Source organism: Delphinus delphis, chromosome 9, assembly GCF_949987515.2.
Source record: "Delphinus delphis chromosome 9, mDelDel1.2, whole genome shotgun sequence".
Lineage (NCBI taxonomy): Eukaryota > Metazoa > Chordata > Mammalia > Artiodactyla > Delphinidae > Delphinus > Delphinus delphis.
Window position 1 is genome coordinate 14,902,754 of NC_082691.1, and position 25,401 is coordinate 14,928,154.

Consider the following 25,401-nt stretch of genomic DNA (forward strand, 5'->3'; position numbering starts at 1 on the left):
CCTTAGCCCATGCCAACCCTTAGGACTTCATGAGCTATCTTCCCCTCCTGTGTGGGCAGCCAGATGAATCTACTTTAACACTGGATTACTTTGAAAAGTTTAGAGGAAGTTTTGGTAAATAGTTTTACTCTTAGGGCAGTTAGATGAGGCTGCCGAATTTTTTTACATCCTTGTCACAGAATTTTGAAAATGACATTCCGATTCACTTTGAGACAATTTAATCTAAGCTTTGTTTGGAACCTAACATCTAACATCATGCCCATTATTGGTGTTAAAAATGGGTCCACACAGTGAGATTTAAAATGATGCCATTTATAACTTAAATGTGTTCGTTCTGGCACTGCTTATGAGTTAAGTAGGAAATTAAAATGAATTGGATTTTGAGGGGTTGTGTTCAGTATTGGGCCAGATCCTTTCTAACCCATAGGCTGGGTGATTAATAGGCCACAATTGCCCAGCAGACATCAAATGAGAGAGAATGGCCTGAAGTGTGATGAAATGGTAAGGGGGTGGTTTCTCCTGCCACAATTTGGAAATTCAAGCATCCCTGGCGCTCATTCTGATTTAGAAAATGAATATAAAGCTGCCACCTACCCACTCCAGCGTGGAGTAGTATTCTAAAAGCAGTGTAGACATTTGTGACTTTCAAGACAGCAGAAGAGTGTTTTCCGTGCAATTCTGCACATGGGGCTCCTCCATTTCTGAGCCTTGATTAAACCTAAGCAATGATGATCCTGACTGAGGAAATCTGGCACAGAATTCTTCTCACACAGAAGTCCCTAAACTAATGGCTCAAAAGATTGAGTTGTAGCCAAGGCTCTGGTAAGGATGCCCAGGTTGATAAATCTGAATTGTAAACATCAAGTAACACCACAAACATTTAAAAAAAGAAAGTTTATTGGTCTTTAAATGGCTCAAATTGCAAATAAACCGATCGGGTAGTGGCATCAGCCTAAGACATGTGATGCATCTTTGTCGTTTGGCTTCATAGCACCTCAGTACCCAGGAGAGGAAAGGTCTCAAAGCAAAGTCACAATGTTAGTGGTTAGGACCCCTGGTTAAATGAGACTGCAACAAGTACACACGGAGATCGCTGGGCCCACGGGGCCGCGCTTACATTGGTAACTTTAATTCTGCACATGGCACAGCCTATGAAAAATATGAAAGATGTACATCTCAAACCCTTTAAGGACAAATATTTAATATGACAAGCCGGACGTAATATCTAAAGAGTTCAGTTCCTAAATAGCCTGTTTTTGTTAACTTTACGTACACATCTGTCACCTGGAATGCCTGAACACATCTTTGACGTGCTGAAATTAGGACTGAGCAAAAAGAAACAAAAACTTTGTTGAATCAAACTGTCCTAGTCCCATTACAAAGAAAAGAAAAATCTGACAGTGGTAAATCTCCCATTGAAATCATGGCCCTCCAGCGGGCACGCCATACAGTGGGGACACAGCCTACTGTTTGGTGCCAGACATGTTTTCTGCACTATCCTTGGGTTTGGTTTTCGATGTTAACTTTAGGAAAACGTAGAGACAGTGTTATTCATTACGAACACAGCCTACAAATAATCCCAGTAACTCCCGTACAAACTGTAACCTCGGGAATACAAATTTAGAAGTTACCAGATGGCGAGCACGACTCTTCTGAAGTGTTCTAGTGCAAACCGCATTAGCACTGTCCACGCTTTTCCTGTGCTCTACACTCCAAGGAGATCAGAATCTTAACACATGCTCACCACTTGCAGAAAGGGATTTCCAGGGACCAGCATCTTAAAGAAAGAGGGTTCACTGAGACATAACTGGTACTGAATGCTCATAGTCTAAAATTATCTTACAAGTAGACGCTGGGCCTTCATTTTAAACTACCTTACACTTAGTTAAAAGCAATCAAGAAGCTCTGGAACCTTACTTGCAGGAACCAGAGTATGGCACACAGTTTAAATTTGGACAGACTCCTACCAGTAATTTCTCGAGAATCTTCTACACAAACGTTGTCCTCCATCCTGACATATATTCTCTCACCAGGACACATGGGCAATGGGCCCACGGCACAGTGAGGACACACCCAGAATGATGTAAGTGGGTTATCTTTAGGTTTCTAAATTAAGGCATATTAAAAAATTTCCATGTACAAGTTTACACCACTTTTCTAAGTTAATCACCGGGTAATTAATGCAGATTCACAGATGAATTACTCTCAATTGAACTATATGCAACAATCATGCCAGTAACTTTTTCTTCTATATTTTGCATAACAATGGTTAAAAAAAGTGGTACAGTTTAACTATCATGTTCACAATTGTCATCTGTCAAGGCAGTAGAAGACCAAGACATTTTAAAATGATATAAAATTTAAGCTTTATAATAAACCAGAGGAAGTAGCCTTTCCTCCCATTGCCCACCCCCATCTCACCTCTTGAATAGTTCAAGAAAGACTGCCAGCAAAACACAGGTGCCCACGCTACATTCAGGACTGTGATACATGTAGGCAATTACGAAATAAGTTGAACTTTGCTTCTTGGTGAAGCCACATTAATTTCTTTTTTAAGTGAATTTGACTCTCAGTGCAGTTCCAATTCATGCTTTTAGAGACACATAACGAATTCCAAAATGTTAAAGTAATTTCAGTCAATTGAGCCTTCAGTGGCAAAGCTTATAAATTATATTTCTTAGTATGGTCAAGATAAGAAAGGAGTTTGGGCTTTGATTATAAAATGCAGCATCTTTCTCTTATTCTCTTGGCTAAACTTTTCCTCTTCTTTTTCCCATTCTTTTCTTTGCTGTCTTCCATCTTTCTGGCTCGAATTTCCCTCATTAAATCAAAAAATACCTAGAAAGAAGAAAATAGGATAAATAAACCAGGTAGATCATATGTGCCTGGAATTTCTCTGATTCACAACAGTAAACCTGGGGAATATTATAGGAATATTTAGGAGCTCTTGTTTGGGGAGTACAGAGAGAGGAAAGCACCCAACTAAAGCCTGCTTCTCCAAATATACTGAGAAAATGGGAAAAATGAATTTGGTAAAATGTGTTTACATAATATAACCTAATCTTTCTGTCTGAATTTTCAAGATAAAAATGAAAAAAGCACTACAAGTGAGGCTAGCTCCAAAGATATGAAACTCAGTAGGTTACATTTGAGAAATTTATAATTAGTAAATGTATTTTATCAATTAAATTTTAAAGTAATTTGTGTTTAATAAAATTTACATTTAATAACCTGGTTTTCTTCAGCCCTGTTTTAAAAAAACAGCTGTGGAAAATGACTGCTTCCTTTATCGTTCTGATACCAGGCACTAGAAAACAATTTTGTTTCTTGCACTATATTTGAGGATGTTTGATGTCTAGAAACTGGCAAATAATGGGAGATATTAGCCTAATAATTTAAAAATTACTACTGTAACCTTAAGTTCAATGTCAATAACAAATGTCTGAGTACACACTGAAGGGCCTAGAAGGATGTGGACTCACTGTACACAAATAGTGATGAGTGGATGAATAACTTCTATGCATCACACTTTTGCATTCTGGATTAAAAAAATGATTACTTCTAGAATAAAACTTGATAAGACTAAAAACAAATTCAAGAAAACTGAAATCATATCAAGCATCTTTTCTGACCACAATGCTTAGAAATCAAGTACAAGAAAAAAACTATAATAACAGAAACACGTGGAGGCTAAACAATATGCTACTAAAACAACCAATGGATCACTGAAGAAATCAGAGGAAAGCAAAAAATACCTAAAGACAAATAAACGAAAGCATGACAATCCAAAATGGACACAGCAAAAGCAGTTCTAAGAGGGAAGTTTATCGCTATACAAAATATATCTTGTATACAAAATACAGAAAAATCTCAAAACAACCTAATCTTACACTTAAAGCAACTAGAGAAAGAAAAACAAACAAAACCCAGTTAGTAGAAGGAAAGAAATAAAGATCAGAGCAGAAATAAATGAAATAGAAACAAAACCCAGAAAAGATCAATGAAACTAAAAGCTGGTTCTTTGAAAAGATAAACAAAATTGATAAACCTTTAGCCAGACTCATCAAGAAAAAGAGTTCAAATCAATAAAATTAAAGATGAAAAAGGAGAAGTTACAACTGATACCACAGAAATACAAAGGATTGTAAGAGACTACTACAAGCAACATATGCCGGTAAAATGGACAACCTAGAAAAAATGGACAAATGCCTAGAAAGGTACAATCTCCCAAGACTGAACCAGGAAGAAGCAGAAAATATGAACACAAGTACTGAAATTGAAACTGTGATGAAAAAACTCCCAACAAAAAAGTACAGGACCAGATGGCTTCACAGGCAAATTCTATCAAACATTTAGAGAAGAGTTAACTCCTATCCTTCTGAAAGCGTTCCAAAAAATTACAGAGGAAGGAATACTCCCAAACTCATTCTATGAGGCCACCATCACCCTGATATCAAAACCAGACAAAGATATCACCAAAATCACCAAAAAAATTACAGACCAATATCGCTGATGAACACAGATGAAAAAATCCTCAACAAAATACTCTGCAAACTAAATCCAACAATACCTTAAAAAGGATCATATACTATAATCAAGTGGGATTTATCCCAGGGATGCAACGATTCACAGTATCTGCAAATCAGTCAGTGTGATACACCATATTAACAAACTAAAGAATAAAAACCATATAATCATCTCAATAGATGAATCTGATCAAAAGCTTTGTCTGCAACACCAATTTGTGATAAAAACTCTCCAGAAAATGGGCCTAGAGGGAACATACCTCAACATAATAAAGGTGGTATATGACAAACCCACAGCTAACATACTCAATGGTGAAAAGCTGAAAGCATTTCCTCTAAGACCAGGAATGAGACAAGGATACCCACTCTTGCCATTTTTATTCAACATAGTTTTGGAAGTCCTAGTCACAGCAGTCAGAGAAGAAAAAGAAAGGGAATCCAAATTGGAAAAGAAGTATCACTGTTTGTTTGCAGATGACATAATACTACACATAGAAAATCCTAAAGGTGCTACCAGAAAATTACTAGAGCTCATCAGTGTTCAGTAAAGTTGCAGGATACAAAATTAATACAGAAATCTGCTGCATTTGTATACACTAACAATGAAAGATCAGAAAGAGAAATTAAAGAAACCCATTTACCATCACATCAAAATACCTAGGAATAAACCTAACTAAGGAGGCAAAAGACCACAACTGTAAGAGGCTGATGAACGTAATCAAAGAGGACACAAACAGATGGAAAGATATCATTTTTCTTGGATTGGAAGCATCAATATAAACTCAAAATGGATTAAAGACCTAAATGCAAGACCAGATACAACTCCTAGAGGAAAACCTAGGCAGGTTTTCTGACATAAATCGTGGCATTATCTTTTCCATCCATCTCCTAGAGTAATGGAAATAAAAACAAAAATAAAATGGGGCCTGATTAAACTTAAAAGCTTTTGCAGAGTGAAAGAAACCATAAACAAAATGAAAAGACAACCCACAGAATGGGAGAAAATAATTGCAAACCATGTGACCAATGGGATTAATCTCTAAAATTTAAAAACAGCTCATGTGACTCTATCAAAAAAACAAACAGCCCAACGAAAAAATGGGCAGAAGACCTAAATAGACATTTCTCCAAAGAAGACATATAGATGGCTAAAAAGCACATGAAAAGATGCTCAACATTGCTAATTATTAGAGAAATGGAAATCAAAACTACAATGAGGTATCACCTCACATCAGTCAGAATGGCCATCATCAAAAAATCTACAAACAACATGCTGGAGAGGGTGTGGAGATAGGGAACTCTCCTACACTGTTGGTGGGAATGTAAATTGGTGCAGCTACTATGGAGAACAGTATGGTTGTTCCTTAAGAAACTACAAATAGAGGTACTACAAATAGAGGTAACATATGATCCAGCAATCCCACTCCTGGGCATATAGCCAGAGAAAAACATGGTTCGAAATGAACCCCAGTGTTCATTGCAGCACTGTTTACAATACCCAAGACATGGAAGCAACCTAAATGTCCATCAACAGATGAATGGATAAAGATTTGGTACATATATACAATGGAGTATTACTCAGCCATTAAGAAGAATGAAACAGTGTCATTTGCGGCAACATGCATGGACCTGGAGATTGTTATACTAAGTCAGACAGACAAAGACAAATATCACATGATATCGCTTAATGTGGAATCTAAAAAAAATGATACAAATGAACTTATTTGCAAAAGAAACAGACTCACAGACTTAGAGGATGAACTTATGGTGGGGAAGGGTGGGGGGAGGGATAGATAGGGAGTTTGGGATTGACATGTACACACTGCTACATTTAAAACAGGTAAACAACAAGGACCTCTGTATAGCACAGGGAACTCTGCTCAATACTCTACGATAAGCTAAATGGGAAAGGAATTGGAAAAAGAAGAGATGCATGCATATGTGTAACTAAATCACTTTGCTGTACACCTGACACACAACACAGGTAATCAACTATACTCCAATATAAAATAAAAATTAAAAAAGAAAACAAGGACTATCAGACGAATGGGTTGAGTTAAATGACGCAGGACCAACAGAAAAGGACACGGATAATTAAAGAAGGGGAAGACTGAGCATAAAAGCTCAGAAAGAATGCAATGTACTGAAACACGGAGGTGACAGTTCAATCCCCATGAATTCTTGCCCCACTTGCTGCAGCTTGACGGCCTGGAGACTGGGGATTTTGCAACACCTCTGCTTCAAGTCCACAGCTGACCAGCCAGGGCAGGAAGCCTCCAAACTAACTACGTGTGATTAGCAGAAAACTCCCAGTACTGCTTTCTGATGTGAATACATCACTGCAGAATGGATATTAGAAGATGTGATTTCTAATTTTAGATGAGTATCTGCAATAAACTGCAAACGAATCCCTACTGGAAACCACCAAGGTCATCTTAACTAGCAAACCCAATAGAAAACTCTTAAACTTTACATCAGCTAACTTAATGAATTAAGGTAAAGGAGGCCTTGTTTCAACTGCCAAGTGGAAGGAAATAGGTAATTTGGAGTAAGAATGAAGAATTGGTTTTGATAAACTTAGACAAATGATAATCCCGAAAGTACAGAGCTTCTTCCCAACTTTTAAAAAAATATCTGCTCGCCCTCATTTCCTCCCACCCTCTTTCCTCCTGTCCCCTTCTTTCCCTTCCCCCCATTTCCCCCCTGGTATGTACAGAATTTGACTCTTCTAATTCCAGAGTAGAGATCACAGGAAATCCCTGTTCTCACATAAATGAAAGTGAAACGAAACTAGACACAGACTCAAAATGCTTAGCTCAGAATACTTACAGTTGAAAAAACATAAAAATTATTAGAAATGACAAACATCTCTCTTAAAGCATCATAGACCGTTAGCTTTAAATGTAAACCTTTGCCTTCACCAGTTTCTTCATTTCAAATACTTAACAGCCCCTAGTTCACAACACAGACAATACTAAATTTTCAAAAGGATTAAACATCTATAAAGGCCAACACAAAAAGGAAGCAAAAAGTATACGTTAAGTGTTTTTCTTTTTAATTTTTGGCTGCGTTGGGTCTTCGTTGCTTGCGCAGGCTTTCTCTAGTTGCAGCGAGCGGGGGCTACTCTTTGTTGCGGAGCGCAGGCTTCTCATTGCGGAGCACGGGCTCTAGGTGTGCGAGCTTCAATAGTTGTGGCACGCGGGCTCAGTAGTTGTGGCTCAAAGTCTCTAGAGCACAGGGTCAGTAGTTGTGGTGCACAGGCTTAGCTGCTCCGTGGCATGTGGGATCTTCCCGGGCCAGGGCTTGAACCTGTGTCCCCTGCATTGGCAGGTGGATTCTTAACTACTGTGCCACCAGGGAAGCCCTAGGTAAGTGCTTTTTAAGTTTAGGATGGGAGAGCTTTTCTAATGAAGCCACAGAATCCAGAAGTCTCAAAGGAAAAACAACAGATTTGACAACATAATCTTTAATGTTTTTTCCATGGCAAAAGGTAAAAATCAGCAAAGTTAAAAGACATGTTATGGGGACTTGCCTGGTGGCACAGTGGTTAAGAATCTGCCTGACAATGCAGGGGACACGGGTTTGAGCCCTGGTCCAGGAAGATCCCACATGCCGTGGGGCAGCTAAGCCTGTGCGCCACAACTACTAAGCCTGCGCTCTAGAGCCTGTGCACCACAACTACTGAGCCCACACTCTGCAACGAGAAGCCACTGCAGTGAGAAGCCTGCGTACCACAACGAACAGTGGCCCCCACTTGCCGCAACTAGAGAAAGCCCAGGTGCAGCAGCAAAGACCCAACGCAGCCTAAATAAATAAATAAGACATGGTATGGAGCAAATCAATCAGTGTGCTACACCACATCAACAAATTGAAGAATAAAAACCATATGACCATCTCAATAGATGCAGAAAAAACTTTTGATAAAATTCAGCACCCAAACTTACGATAAAAACTCTCCAGGAACTGGGCACAGAGGGAACATACCTCAACATAATAAAGGCTGTATATGACAAACCCACAGCTAACATCATACTCAACGGTGAAAAGCTGAAAGCATTTTCTCTAAGATCAGGAAAAAGACAAGGATGTCCCCTCTCACCACTTTTATTCAACATAGTTTTGGAAGACCTAGCCATGGCAATCAGACAAGAAAGAGAAAAGGGATCCAAAGAGGAAAAGAAGAATTAAAACAACTGTCATTGTTTGCAGATGACATGATACTATACATAGAAAATCCTGAAGATGTTACCAGAAAACTACAAGAGCTCATCAATGAATTCGGTAAAGTTGCAGGATACAAAATTAATACACAGAAATCTGTTGCATTTCTATACACTAACAACAAAAGATCAGACAGAGAAATTAAAGAAACAATCCCATTTACCATCGCATCAAAAAGAATAAAATACCTAGGAATACAACTACCTAAGGAGGCAAAAGACCTGTACTCCAAAAACTAAGATGCTGATAAAAGAAACTGAAGACAACACAAACAGATGTAAAGACATAACGTGTTTTTGGCTCAGAAGAATCAATATTGTCAAAATGACTACACTACCCAGGGCAATCTACAGATTCAGTGCAATCTCTATTACCAATGGCATTTTTCACGGAACTAGAACAAAAAATTTTTTAATTTGTATGGAAACACAAAAGACCCTGATAGTCAAAGCAACCTTGAGGAAGAAAAATGGAACTGGAGGAATCAGACTTCCTGACTTCAGACTATACTACAAAACTTCAGTAATCAAAACAGAAATATAGATCAATGAAACAGGATAGAAAGCCCAGAGATAAATTGACCATAGGTGCGTGGGTTTATCTATAACAAAGGAGGCAAGACTATACAATGGAGAAAAGACAGTCTCTTCAATAAGTGGTGCTGGGAAAACTGGGACAGCTACATGTAAAAGAATACAATTAGAACATTCTTTATCACCATACACAAAAATAAACTCAAAACTGATTAAAGATCTAAATGTAAGACTGGATACTATACAACTCCTAGAGGAAAACCTAGACAGAACACTCTTTGACATAAATTGCAGCAATATCTTTTTGGATCTGTCTCCTAGAGTAATGGAAATAAAAACAAAAATAAACAAATGAGACCTAATTAAACTCAAAAACTTTTGCACAGCAAAGGAAACCATAAGCAAAATGAAAAGACAACCCACAGAACGGGAGAAAAATAACTGCAAACCATGTGACCAACAGGGGATTAATCTCTAAAATTTACAAGCAGCTCATGTGACTCAGTATCAAAACAAACCCAATGAAAAAATGAGCAGAAGATCTAAATACACATTTCTTCAAAGAAGACATACAGACGGCCAATGGGCACATGAAAAGATGCTCAACACCGCTAATTATTAGAGAAATGCAAATCGAAACTACAATGAGGTATCACCTCACACCAGTCAGAATGGCCATCATCAAAAAGTCTACAAACAATAAATGCTGGAGAGGGTGTGGAGAAAAGGGAACCCTCCTACACTGTTGGTGGGAATGTAAATTGGTGCAGCTACTATGGAGAACAGTATGGAGGTTCCTTAAACTAAAAACAGAGTTACCATATGATCCTGTAATCCTACTCCTGGGTATATACCTGGAAAAAACCATAATTCAAAAAGATACGTGCACCCCAATGTTCATCACAGCACTATTTACAATAGCCAAGTCATGGAAGCAACCTAAATGTTCATTGACAGAGGAGTGGATAAAGAAGATGTGATATATATGTGTACACACACACAGAGGAATGTTACTCAGCCATAAAGAAGAATGAAAGAATGCCATGTGCAGCAACATGGATGGACCTAGAGATTATCATACTAAATGAAGTATAAGCCAGAGAAACATAAATATCATATAATATCGCTTATATGTGGAATCTAAAAAAAAAAAAAAGATACAAATGAACTTATTTCCAAAAAAGAAAGAGACTCACAGACACAGAAAACAAACTTATGGTTACCAAAGGGGAAGGGGTGAGAGCTAAATTAGGAGATTGGGATTAACATATACACACTACTATATATAAAATAGATAACCGGGAACAGCGCTTAGAGCCTTCTGAGATGCTCTATGCAGTTATAATCCTCAAATTTGGCTTGAATAAAAATTTCTATTTCTTTTGTAGGAAAAAAAAAAGACAACTAACAAGGACCTACTGGATAGCACAGGGAACTATACTCAATATTTTGTAACAACCTATAAGGGAGAAGAATCTGGAAAATAATATACATATGTATAACTGAATCGTTGCCGCTGTACACCTGAAACTAACATGATATTGTAAATCAACTATACATTCAAAAAAAAAAAAGATAAAAACAGATATGGTATGCATTAGGAGACACTGTCCCAAACGGATATAGTGGACAAAGGGTTAATGTCCTTAATATAAAGCAGGCTTATGAATCAAAAAGATAAACCCCCCATTAGATCAATGTAATTTCAGCGTTCACAGAAGATCTACAAACGGCCAATGAATCAACGACAAGCTGCCCAGCCTCAGTAGTAATCAAGAAACACAAAAGAAATGATTTCCCCATCTTGTTGGCGACTTTAAAGGCTCCTTTAATTGACACTGGCAAGTAGTGGGGAAAGGGTTTCCTCACACTGTTGGTGGGAGTGTAGGGCAGCCTCTCTGGAGGGTGACTTGTCATTAAAATTAAATGCACCCTTGCTTTTGGTCTTGTGTGGGTGCACGTTCACACAGTTCACTGTGTTATGTTTGTAATAGCACTGCAGACAACCTAAATGTCACTGGTAGACTTTTTTCATAATTCAGCCATTTTCTTAACTATGGAACATTCTGTAGATTTTAAAAAGAATGTGGTACGTCTATATGCAACGACATGGAAAGAACTACAGGATCTATTTACTGTGAAATTTAAAAAGCAAACCACAGAAATACACTATACATACACAGATACACACACACAAATCCTATTTATACAGGTGGAAAACAAGCAAATACAACCTTTCCCTAAGGTTCTTTTTTTTTTTCTCCCTTAGATTCTGTATGCCTGTCTTTAAAGGCAGGTAAAGTCTGGAAAGATACACACGTGTTAGCAGTGGTTACCTACAGGTAAAGGAGGTGAGTGGAATCTGGGTGGAGTGACAGACTCATCACTTTTCCTCCTTATACTTTTTCCTCTGTATCATGAATTTTTCTTTATACAATGAGCATATGTTCATGTATTACTTGTATAAAGAAAAAAATTAAAAACATTTTCAAAAACAAGACAGTACATTTCTAACAAAATTCTTTCCCCAACATAAAATTGGCTCTCTTGACATAATAAATCATACTTTCATTTTGACATCTACTTGCCTAATTTCTTTCCATTTCCCCCAAGATGTTCCTTAAAATTAAGAGCAACCTTGGAGTTGCGATTTAAAGAGCCAGAGCATTTAGCTAGAAGGGTACTACAAGGTCAGCAGATGACCTGGCACCCAGGGAGGACCCAAGCAGGTTTCCCAGATGGTCCTCTAGCCTCTGAGTGATTCCTCTGAGACAGGCCAGGCCTCAGCTCAACAATTCTGATGGTCATGAAGCTTTTTCACAGGGTAGTTTTAAAAATCTGCTTCTCTGAAACTTCTACCCAGTGGTCTATTTGGAATCCTGGTAAGGATAAGGCATGGGCGTTTAAAGTCTGGCGGGAGCTAGTATTTGTTTTCTGTGACAAGACACGTCTCAATTTAATAGAAGGAGACACTGTTAACACTTAATCCTACAAAATCTGATCAGACTCCTGGGAGTGGATGACACACAACATGGGAGATGCCATAGGTATTCCAACCATTGTTTTAAGTAAAATAGACAGGGAAGAACATTGGCTCCAGAGCTGGCCACACCCAGAGCCAGCAGATGCCACTACGACATGGTGACCTTGAGCCAGGTATGTAATCTCTCCGCACCTCAATTTCCTCACCTAGAAAGGCGTCATGAGAGGAGTATCTATGCTTCATAGGGTTAAAGATGAAACAGTGAGTGCTGGCCACAGCGCCTGGCTCTTCAAGCACTAAAGAGTATTATTAGCTCTTATAACTGTATTACATCATTGCCTCAGCAAACAAACCCAAAAAACAAATATAATCCCAACGTAACCAACTTTAAGAAACTGAAGAGTTGCTGCAAGTTACTTTTCCTTAGCCACTGAGGTACGTTATCTGGTAGCCACTCTTCAGGACGCAGCAGTGAAACATGCACGTCTGTGACTTAGCTCTCCGGTGGCAACCACAGGTACTAGAATCTTACATATTCCCGATCTATACATACATGTGCACTTGTGTGTGTATGAGTATGTTTCAAACACAGATGGCAGCAAACTAGACGCTGTTCTGTACTTTGCTTTTTCATTTACTGATGTTGAAGATCATTCCATATCAGCACATTAAGCTCTACCTTCATTTCTTTTCAACAGCTGTACAGTATTCCATTATATGGACGTACCATCTGTTACTGGACACTTGGATATTTCCTGTCTTTTGCTTCTACAAATAATGCTTCAAGGACTACTGCTGAACATACACTTATGCATGGATGTATAATTTTATCTGTATAATAAAGTTTTAGAACTTGAATTGTTGGGGTCATAATTTTTGATAGATAATTGCCAGACTGCCCTTCCAAGAACATAATGAGAGTTCCTTTTTTTCCCACACTCCTGTCAACAGTATTATTATCAACCTTCTTGCCCTTTACCAATTGACAGGTAAAAAAAATATGTCATTATATTTTAAAATTTCACTTCCCTTTTTATAAGTAAGACTCATAAGCCTCTTTGCAAGTTTAAACACGATTTGCATTTCTTTTCTGTGACAGGGCTATCTGTTTTTCGACCATTTTCCCATTGGGTTGTTGGTCTTTTTCTTACTGTCTGGTGAGATCTCTGATAATGCACACTACCGTATTTTCCCAGGGCCTCTGATGCCAGCAGGTGACACCACAGGACTGCTTCAAGCCTCAGAGCTTGAACAGTTATTGCTCCCCACTTCCCTTAGATCACGATGGTTTGTTCTACCACCTGCTCAAGACATCAAACAGGAGGAAACAAAGTATACATATGCTATGACAATCCTCATTGGTGCCTTTCAAAACCCCAAACGTGCTGAACCTCAAACTGTATTTCATCAGTACTTTAAATTTGCCATAACTTTAGAGGAAACTGGTCTACTCAGTAGAAATCTTACAGCAATTTGTACAGATGTCTTGGACTTAAAGGAATCTGACCGTGTGACTAAAAAAAAAAAAATTAATCAGTTTAAGACAGTAATAACACTGTCTTAAAACCTACAGTAAACAGGCAGAAAGAATCTCTAAATTGTTAACATCATGATTTCTGGACCAGGGCTGCGAATCTACAGCCACAGCAGACGAGCTCACAAGCACCTGCGGCCACCTAGGGCAGTTACTCCAAGTGTGCCGCACCGCCCGTTTGCACATCCAGGAGCTAGCTAGATAGGCAAATTCTCAGGTCTCACCCCAGACCAAGCAAATCAAAACCTCTGGCGAAGACCCAGGAATCTGTGTTTATCAGGCTCTATAGGCAATCCTCCTGCACGTTAGTTTTTGAGAGGCACTCAGTAGAGCCTAGATACGCGGGGGCTGAAAAGGCCCCGCCTGGAGGGCTCTCAGAACCTGTGTTGCCCCAGCGCAACCGGCAGGCTTCCTAAATACTGATGATGGCGTCCCACGGCAGGATGAAAAGCACCTGGGAAGGCTTCCAGAAACGAGGTACGGGTGTTCTGCACCTGGTCTCCAGGAAGGGCCAATCTGAACACAGTGTGAAGATGAGGGGAGAGGACACAGGAGCTCTCCTTCCACTTGGGGGAGAACAGAGGCTGAGGGTAGGGAAGGCAGCTGTGATGACAGAGATTTCAAAATCCTCTCCCCCGGGGTCTGGGAGAACTTAAGTGAGGCTGGGCAGGTGTCAGCTCAGAGGACATACATTGTTCCTTCTAGATTCTCCAGCCAATCAGGATAAGGAAAAAAAAAAAAAAGGCAGGGATTCAGGTCAGGAATCTTTCAGTGCTTTAAAAAAAAAAAGGTACATCTAGCTGCAGTGTCGCATGTTTTAACGCCTCTCAGGAACCTATAAGGACAAAGTGAAGTAAATTCCTAACACGCTGTACTTGAGCATTCAGGGCCATAGAAAATCAACACGTATTAAACCTCTATTTGAAAGTCTCACAGAATCTCTAGACTAAACAGAGCCGAGTTAAAGCACATCAACCTGTTTTTAACATGACGTAGCAGTAGAGCCACCTTTTTACCTTGTCAACATTAGCTCGTGTTTTAGCAGATGTTTCCACATAGTTAACATTCCACTGATCGGCTCTGGTTTTTGCCTCTTCTACAGAAACCTGCCTTTTATCTTCCAAATCTGATTTGTTTCCAACGAGCAGAAATGGAACATTCTCATCTTCTTTTACTCTTAAAATCTGCTCCCTGGATAAGAGAAAATGAGCAAGAAATATTAATGTTATCTCTACATGTTAAAATAACAAAACATGCAATTAGCAGTTATTTATGTTTCTAGACAATAACAAACAGCTCACTTATTACCCAGTAGGAAACAAGCAGCACTTCTTCCTTTTTCTACTATCAATGATTTGAGCTCCACATTCACTTCATTCGGAAAAATACACAGAAGAAGAGTATAAATATGGCAGTAGACGTACGAAGTGAATATCAAATGCAACTTCCTCCGAAATGCTTTTTTGAAAATAATCTTTTTATATTAGAATGATTTCAGATTTACAGAGAAGTTGTGAAGATGGGAGAGTTCCCATATACCCCACATCCAGTTTCCCCTACTGTTAACATTAATGTGGTACGTTTATCACGGTTGATAAAAGTATACCTTGTTTACTGCAATCTGCTTTACTGTGCTTTGTAGATTCTTTTTTTTTTTTCTTAACAGACTGAAGGTTTGTAGTCACCCTGCATCAAGCAAGTCTATCAGCGCTATTTTTCCAACAGCATTTGCTCACTTTGTGTCTCTGTGTCACATTCTGGTAATTCTTGCAACATTTCAAACTTTTCTATTATTATTATATTTGTTATGGTGATCTGTGATCAGTGGTTTCTGATGTGACGATTGTAATCGTTATTGGCATTTTTGCTTAAAGTGATGCTCCCTTTAAATAGAGTTTGAGAGGCTACTACAGAATTTTATAATAGGAAAGCACCTTTACAAACTGGTCCAACTTCATTCTTATCAGAAGGAAAGTGAGAATGAAAAAACGTAACAGAGCTTTCTAATGTTTCTATCAAACACTTAATAAGCACTACAAGTTATAGGCCAGCAACTGTGCCAAACAGGGGTACTAGAGACACTGAAATGGATAAGAAGAGTTTTTACCATATCAGGAAAAACACATATAAATCAATCTCACGTAAGAGTGCGGCGAGTGTGCTGCTGCAGCTGTGGTAAGCATACCGCACACACACGAGGAAAACGACGGATCCTGCCTGGGTGACGGGAGGCCCAGGAAGGCTAAAGGGAGGAGCTGACAATCGGAGAAATGCAAATCAAAACTGCAATGAGGTACCACCTCTCACTGCTCAGAATGGCCATCATTAAAAAGTCTATAACAAATGCTGGAGAAGGCGTGGAGAAAAAGGACCCCTCCTACACTGTTGGTGGGAGTGTAAGTTGGTACAGCCACTGTGGAGAACAGTGTGGAGGCTCCTTAGAAAACTAAAAAGAGAACTACCATACGACCCAGCAATCCCACTCCTGGGCATATATCTGGACAAAATTCTAATTCAAAAAGATACATGCACCCCTACGTTCACAGCAGCACTATTCACAATAGCCAAGACACAGAAGCAACCTAAGTGTCCATCGACAGATGGATGGATGAAGATGTGGCACATAGAGAGACGTGTATAGATATGTATACACACAATGGAAGACTACTCAGCCATAAAAAAGAATGAAATAATGCCATTTGCAGCAACATGGATGCAACCAGAGATTATCATACTAAGTGAAGTCAGAAACAGATAAATACCATATGATATCACTTATATGTGGAATCTAAAATACGACACAAATGAACTTATCTATGAAACAGACCCACAGACATAGAGAACAGACTTGTGGTTGCCAAGGAGGAGGGGGTTGGGATTGGCAGATGTAAGCTTTTATATATAGAACAGATAAACAACAAGGTCCCACTGAATAGCACAGAGATCTATACTCAATATCCTGTGATAAACCATAATGGAAAAGAATATGAAAAAATAATGTATATATATGTATAATTGAATCTACAGCAGAAATTAACACAAAGTTGTACATCAACTATACTTCAATAAAAAGAAATTAAAAAGAGAGGAGCTGACATTGTGCTATACTTTGCAGGTCAGACCGTGTGGAGTGCCTACTATAACCATTCAGACGATCTCAAAAATGCCTTTCCTATTGCTGGTCAGTTAGTAGGAACAGTTTTTATTTATGGGAGGGGCAACACACTGGAGGTACAACAGACGAGTAATGAATGATTCACTTATTTTCTGTAACAGCAACAGCCCAAGATTCTTTCTCTTGGCATAAAAATACCTCACTCCCTTGAGATACCACTTTGGCTTTGGTGGCTATGGTGACAAAATGTATTCCATTACTTAGTACAGAACCTGCTACATAATAAGCACTCAAAATATTTTTTTGAATGAATGAATAATCACTGACACTTACATAACTTTCAACATGTCTCCCAGGATTACAAAACTCCCTTTGCACTTTATCACATACAAAACTCCTTCCTTATAGAAGCCAACAAACTTAATGTTACAAATAAATTTATATTTTTAAAGTTTCTCAATGACATGCTTTTTTGCAAAGGAGGTGCTTTTAGAATCTTTTAAGTTCTTGAGAGTTTCACGTATACATAAAAAGGAATGCTTTGTGTAACCCTTGCTTCAGTTTCTTGCTCAACCACCAGGAATGACCTCTTTCCTCATCTGTGGAAATCCTTCTTATCCTTCAGGGTTATCTATCTCTTGAAGGCCTCCCAGCTCCTCTCCTCTCCTGGATCCTCTGTAACCATCACTGGCCACATCTCCTACTTTGTCGCTAACTTCCACTTGGTTTCATGACTTATTCAACTCAGCTGCGTGAACCTTGAACAAACTCAAGCTCCAGTGCAGCTGGCACTGGCAGAGCTGGCTGTGGGATTACGCAGGTTGCGCCGAGGATGTGAGTACAAGCATGCAGCGGACAGAGTCACACTGATGTCACAGAGGGAATAAACACGACTAGACGCAGAGGGAAAGGCGATCAGGTAAGAGCCTCTAGTGGTCTGCTTGTTTCTGGGGAGCAAGCTGTTCTGCGGTGTAACGGCACGACTCCCTGACATACCTGAAGTCGGCTGTGGCCGCGAAGGACTCCATTTCCGTAATGGAGAAGACACAGAGGAAGCCCTCGCCGCTCCGGAAGTAGTTGTCCCTGATGGCGGCGTAGTCCTCCTGCCCGGCTGTGTCCAAGATGTCGATCTGCACTTCCTCTCCATCCAGCACCACCTTCTTCCGGTAGCTGTCGGCCTTGGTAGGCTCGTAGTCCTCCACAAACTGCAAGAGGTGAAAGCGCATCCCCTTAAGGATTATCCTTACTTTTCAGAGCCTCTTATTTTGAAATATAGATCCACATGAAGTTGCCAAAATAGCACTGAGAGGTCACATGTAGCCGTCATTCAGTTTTCCCCAATGGTAAACACTACATTCATTGAAATTTCCATTTCAGGCAATTTGGTGGTGGGGACTGAACAGCTCTAGGCCGCTGACGGCTTGAAAACCGTGCCTTTTTTCTTACTTAGAACACTACACCTGCAGACACTACTACACAGATATTTTATCAAATGTTTAAGAACCCTTTCTGACTCTAAATATAAATTTTCATGTCAGAATTGTGGAAATAACTTGGAAGTAAGTTAATATTTAGGTAAGCATTGAAAGCACAGTTAAATCTTTTCTTTCTCCAAAATGAACCATGTCAAGAAAGTGGCTTATACTACCCTGTAAAATGCCAAATCTTGAACTTTGAAATTTCTCCCCAAACTTCCAATTTCTTAAAATAGTACAGTTAAACAACTTTACGGTTGTACTTCTATCTTTTACCCCCTAAATCTCACCTCAATATTTTTGATCAGTGTATCATTGTTGGCATATGGGTATGTATACACACATACTTCAGTGGGTTTTTTATTAGTTCCTGTAAATATTTTCATTATCTGATATTTTCTTATTTATATGCTCAATGTCTAAATCCCCCTATTAGAATTTAACCCCTGGGGGCAGGGACCTTGATTAGTCTACTCATCACTGTATCTCCAAAGCCTGGAATATGCCTGGTACATGGAAGACACTCAACAAATAATTATTAAAAAATCAAGCACAGTGTATTTGTAACTGTAAAAGCTATAGAACATTCTATGACAATTACATGCTAATATTTTACAAATATTAAATATTTATAAATATTTATGAATAATAGAAATATTCAGATAGCATATAATATTATGAATATTAAATATTTATAAATATTAAATGAAAGTGTAACCATTCCTCAAATGTCATACATGAACATTCTTACTTTTGACCTCCTATTGTCAAGAAGGGAACTGATTTGAGGATTAAAGAAAAGCAGCTATTAAGGTGAACAGCATGAAAAACAGAACTGAACAGATAAATTAGCAATTTCAGTGAAAGTACCATTTCAATTTCCCCCTCTCTAAATTGTTTATCATAAGCAATACAACTGATGGATTTAAGAGTTGTGTGTGTGTGTGAAAGAAATGCTGATGAGCAGGCAATGAAAAGAGACCTTAGGTGGTAAAAGTCCACAGGATCTTTTTCTTAGAAGACTAGGTTTAATACTCAGTTACTCATCAGAGATCACTCTTCTTGGGCAGGTTGGGAAACCTCTCTGAGGTTCTGTTTCCTCATCTGTAAGATGGGGAAACCACTGCCTACCACACAGGATTTTTTTGAGGATTAAGAAAGAGTAACCATAAATCTTTGCTTCTATTTGGGAGGAAGAAGAATTGAGGATCAATGCCTAAATTTGATTACCAACTCTTAAATCATTTAGCCTTATTAACAGTCCTCTAGGGAAAGAATGTATTGCTGTATATAGGCTGAGACCTTACCTCTGGGACAATAAGTTCTGATATAAATACATGCACAGAAATCTGTAACCTGTCTAGTAATTTTATTTTAGGGACAAAGCCTTTTCCTGCTTAGTGTTGAGTGTGGTGCCATGCCAGTACACAATAACTGACTTTTTCACTGAAGTTATTAAAGGACAACTTATATATATTAACGTCAAGTTTCAATTAGGTACTATATCCACCAGTTCTATTAATTCAAGGTGGGACTCACCATTAAAAACACTAAAAATAAAAAAGCCAGTTAGATTGCTCAAAAATAGGTACTGTTTCCCGGGTTTTTTAAAAAAATTAATTTTTGGCTGCATTGGGTCTTTGCTGCTGCACGCGGACTTTCTCTAGTTGCGGCGAGCGAGGGCTCCTCTTCATTGTGATGCACGGGCTTCTCACTGCGGTGGCTTCTCTTGTTACAGAGCTCGGGCTCTGGGTGTGCGGGCTTCAGTACTTGTGGCACGTGGGCTCAGCAGTTGTGGCTCGCGGGCTCTAGAGCGCAGGCTCAGTAGTTGTGGTGCGCGGGCCCAGTTGCTCCGTGGCATGTGGGATCTTCCTGGACCAGGGCTCGAACCTGCGTCCCCTGCACTGGCAGGCAGATTCTTAACCACTGCGCCACCAGGGAAGTCCCTGTTTTGTTTTTTAAAAGCATAAGAATTTTAAGGACCTTGGGTTCTTGACTTGTTAAATCAAGCTGTAACAAATGTTGACTCTGAACAGGAAAAAAATGATCAGTAGCTTTCAAGAATTCAAGGAATCCATCCAAAACAGCACCAAAACGAAGCTAGAGAAATATTCTCTGAAAGCCCCAACTTTGATATCCATGATAAAATCGGCACTTACCTCATCGTACATGAACTGCAGGGTCAGAGCAGACTTGCCCACACCACCACTGCCTACCATGATGACTTTGTGTAAGGCCAAAGAATTCTGACCCTTCGGCTTATTTGCAGCCATGTTGTGTCACCGAGTTTTCACCAAAGGATTAAGAAGAATCTGAAAAGAATGAAAGAACGAGTAATGCTCAATACATTCTTCTGCAGAATTCCAGTGTAGGAAAGAGAGATGATGTCCTTAGGCGTCAAGGTATTAGTTTTCATTCTGCGGTGATTTTAAACAGATGGCAAATGAAGTATGCTTATTTGGGGGAAGAACCACTTATCAGAGAACACCGTGGCAATAAGACAAGTATATGACTCAAGGGCATTTCTCTTATAGTAGTTTTCAGTAATGAGCTTGCTGACCGAAAGTGAAAATTTCCCAGTGAAACCACATGCTGACAATAATGGAGTATTAGTTGTATTAAAATATGGTCACACAGATTACAAAGCAGGGTGAACGATCACTTTGTTTTCATATTAACCTCTATTGGCAATAATTAAAGAGATGTTTCTTCTAATTTCAGTAAGAAACAACTGATGAAAGAAAGAAAGAAAGTGGGGGGGAGAGGAAGAGAAGAGAAGAGAAGACGGAGGGAAGAAGGAAAGGAAGGACGGAAGGAAGGAAGGAAGGAAAAACCCATCCCAACTACTTGCTGGTCTTAGAAATATAAATAGAACCGAATACCATATACCCCAACTCCCAAGTATAGTAGTACTGGAACATCTGTTCCATATTTTGGGGTGGATGGCTAATCTAACTTAAACACCTGAATCTAGTGTGCCCTCACTTTCGTTTACTACATTTATGTGCTCAGCGTGGAAAGACCAGGTTCCCCCAGAGGTTGTAGTGGTGATGCACACTAATGGCACCCGGTTACCTTTGGCCATGGTACCAGGCCTTAGAAAAAGAGGCGGGAGGTCACAGCAAACACTGCGTCTGTGTGGAGGCCCAGGAAAGGAGACTTTGTTTTTAGAGGCTCAAGGGGGCTGCACCTTCCTTCTCAGCATCTCTGACCTGTCGCAGTCACAGCATACCTTTCTCAAGCTGCAACTTACAGAACACCCCCGCCCTGCCTACTTCTGTATCTCAGGCCATCTCTCCCAGCCTGGCCGCATCAGCCCACACTGGTCTCCTTCGACTTTTCATACGCTCTTCTCTGCCTCTTGGCCTTTCCCATGCAGTTTCCTCCATTTGGCATATTCTTAATTTGGCTAACTCCTCTCAGTGTTGGGGTTTCAGCCTTACCTGAAACACTCAACCTAAATTAGGCTCTCCCCTGCCCTGTGCTCACATAGTACATGATACTTTTCTTTCATAACCATTATCACAAGTCGGAATTGCCTGAGAGTGTTAGTTGTTTAATATGGGTCTTCTTCCTAATATACCAGAAGCAACTTGAGTACAGGCGCCATATCTATTGGTTTACTTCATGCTTAATGTGACTAATATGTCTTGGCAAAAATCAGCCATTCAGTACGTGTGTGTGGAATGAACGAGTCTGACTTAACCTTGGGAGTGCTTTCGAGTGTACTGGTATAAAGCAGCTATTGCTACTAGAGGGTCCATCACAAGCTTATTAGGCAAGGACAGTCTGCCGTGGGCTTGTGCACCACACACTGGCTATGCAGGGCACCCAAGAGCTCAGGCCGCCCCAGAAGTCATGCCCATAAGCCTATTTGCCCAATACAGAAAAGTCGTAAGAAAAAAAAAATCCCATAATCTTGCTATCCATTTAACAACACGAATACATTATACTTTGTTTGAGACAGCTTCAGTCTGCATGGAGCATAACTGAGATCACACCATATATGTGACTTTTGATCCTGTTATTCTTGCATTATGTCAAACACTGTGGTAGAGGCAGCTTCAACTGTGCAGCATATGGTAAAGAATCCACACTTGGAGGCTAGATGTTCAGTGTAATTCAATAAACAAGGACTGAGCCCCTCTTTTTCCTGGATACCAAGGAGATGATCATTGGATTCTGATGATTACCACTGCTGAGGAAAGTAATAGTGTACTTCAGATAAGTAACTAAAAGTCGAAAAGATACCTCATCTACGCGTTTATGGAGCATGCTGTTGCTGGCGTCCCTAAGTAAGGCAGGAAATGACTTCTTTCTCACCATTATGACCCTTACTTGTTGGCAGCTGTAATCACTTCACAGCTACCCAACTACTGTTATATGTATACATACATACATACATATATATATATATATATTTTTTTTTTTTTTTTTCTTTTCTTTTCTGCAGTATGCAGGCCTCTCACTGTTGTGGCCTCTCCCATTGCGAAGCAACAGGCTCTGGACACGCAGGCTCAGCGGCCACGGCTCACGGGCCCAGCCGCTCCGTGGCATGTGGGATCCTCCCGGACCGGGGCACGAACCCGTGTCCCCTGCCTCGGCAGGCGGACTCTCAACCACTGCGCCACCAGGGAAGCCCTACTGTTATATTTTTAAAACAGTTAATACCACAGGAGCTCAGGGTGTTAACAGGAGCTCAGGGTGTTAATACTCTAAGAGTTCAATGTATACGTTTTTAAAGTAAAACATTTAGCAGTTACACCAACTGGGTTAAAACACTTTCCCTTCCAGAACAATTTACAATATAGTCTGTGACTTAGAAAAGGCAGAGATTCCCAGAGACATTTTTCCAAAGTGCAGACTTTCTTCAATAACTATTAGCTGCACATCCCATACTTTCAAGAGGCTATCCAGGAAAAGAAGCTCCCGCCAAGGAGACACGCACTCCTCTGCCCCATTGCAAAAACTTGGCTTTCCATAACTTAGGTCCCAATTCCTAGTCTAGATGTTGGAACTTAAGACAACATACATGTAAATAAGAAAATTCCATTAGTGCTAAGCGCAATGAAGAAACTAAGGGGCACCGGGATAAAGAGGGGGGAGGGGCTACTTCAACCAGATGGTCAAGGGCGACTCCTTTGAAGAGGCAGCATTTGAGCTGAGACCTGAATTTTATAAAGGAACCAGCCAGCTCTGAGGGAAGAACGTTCTAGACACAGGGAAGAGCAAGTGCAGAGGCCTAAGATGGTAGACGGTTTGCCACGTTCTAGGGGCCAGAGGAAGGCCAGAGTGGATGGAGGCTACGAGTCTGATCAGGGAGTGTTAACAGGAGGTGAGACTGAGAAGCAGGAGAGGCCAAATCATAAAAAGCCTTGAAGGCTGTGGAAAGGTGTTCGAGTTTTATTATCATTGTACTGGGAAGCCTCTGGAGAGTGTGTAAGCAGGACTGTGACATAATTTCATTTATGTTTTTAAAAAGATTACCATGGCCAGTGTGTGTAGAATGAATGGTAGAGGTGCAAGAGCTGAAAGCAAAGGAGTCCATCCCATAGTCCATGACTAGGATTGGCAGATGGAGGCTGCCAGTGACCTTGGGAAGAGTCACCTCACCAACGAGGCAGGAACCATAGCCTGAATGGGGTGGGTTGAGGAGAAAACAGAATGTGTAGAAATGGACTTGACTCTGAAGACGAATGGAGAAATGGGGCCATAGATGGACACGGGTTTTTGTTTGGGTCGCTTTTTAATTATTCTTAAGGGATGTTTACATGATAATCATCTAAAAGAGGCAGAAATTAATGATGAAGAAGAGAAGGTGCCTCTAGGAGTAGACCAGGGAAGAAGAGACCCAGGGCACACAGGAGCAGGGACAGCTCTTTCTTTGTAATAGGAGGTGAGGTAAAGCAAAGCACAAGGTACAGGTGCAGGCTGCAGACAGATCTGGCTATTTCTTTATTTAACTGCATCTATAATTTCCTCCATGAAATATGATTCACACAGCAGTTTAGTGAGGAGTTGGAATTCAAAAGCACGCCTGTCTAGATAGATCAATGGAACAGGATATACAGAAATAGATCCAAATACATACTATAGTTTAGTGTGTAATAAACGTGGCATTTCAAATGGAGGGTCGGGGAGGGAAGCATAGAGGATAATTCAGTAAATGGTTCTAGGACAACTGGTGAGCTATCTGGGAAAAAATTAAGTTGGACCCATTCTCCTCACACCACTACAAATTGTAAATTTATAAAATAAATTTATATAAATCTTTGAAAGTGGATCAAAGATTTAAATGATAAAATGAAATCACAAAAGCACCAGAAAAAAAAAAACCCACAAAATTTTTGTTTTATAATCTTAGAATGGGAAAGGCATAAAGTACTATCTAAAACTCAAGGCATAAAATAACTTTGATAAATTTTACTACTCAAAACAATTTCTACATGGCAAAATCTTCTATAAGCAAAATAAAAAGATAAAACTGAGGAAAATATTTGTGATTCATTTCCAAGAGAAGAGGTAATTTCCCTATATGAAAAGTTACTATAAATAAAATCAACAACTCTAAGAAAATGGGCAGGGCTTCCCTGGTGGCGCAGTGGTTGAGAGTCCACCTGCCGATGCAGGGGACACGGGTTCATGCCCCGGTCCGGGAAGATCCCACATGCCACGGAGCGGCTGGGCCTGTGAGCCATGGCTGCTGAGCCTGCGCGTCGGGAGCCTGTGCTCCGCAACGGGAGAGGCCACAACAGTGAGAGGCCCGCATACCGCAAAAAAAAAAAAAAAAAAGAAAAGAAAAGAAAAGAAAGAAAAATACAAATAGTCACAGAAAAGGAAATACAAAGGGCTCTAATACGCTCAACCTTGCTGATAAAAGCAATACAAATAATATTAGATTGGCTCTCAATTGTTTTACCCAGAGGACCAGTAAACTATAGCCCCCTTGGCCTGCTTTTTATATGGCCTGTGGCTAGGAACGGTTTTGTGTTTTTGAAGGGTTGTAAACAAAAC

General features: G+C 39.8%; 1 protein-coding gene across 2 annotated transcripts in view; it reads right to left on the bottom strand.

The window, feature by feature from the left end:
- Positions 1 to 879: 879 nt before the first annotated feature.
- Positions 880 to 25,401, bottom strand: part of RALA (RAS like proto-oncogene A) — a 76,696-nt gene continuing 52,174 nt past the window's right edge. For both annotated transcript variants that reach the window (XM_060020217.1, XM_060020218.1), the window contains 4 exons: positions 20,547 to 20,699; positions 17,909 to 18,117; positions 14,814 to 14,988; positions 880 to 2,838 (listed from right to left, as the gene is read on the bottom strand). In XM_060020217.1, coding sequence (XP_059876200.1) covers positions 2,716 to 2,838; positions 14,814 to 14,988; positions 17,909 to 18,117; positions 20,547 to 20,660 — 621 coding nt within the window. In that variant the 5' untranslated portion in view covers positions 20,661 to 20,699 and the 3' untranslated portion in view covers positions 880 to 2,715. The remainder of the gene's footprint in view (positions 2,839 to 14,813; positions 14,989 to 17,908; positions 18,118 to 20,546; positions 20,700 to 25,401) is intronic.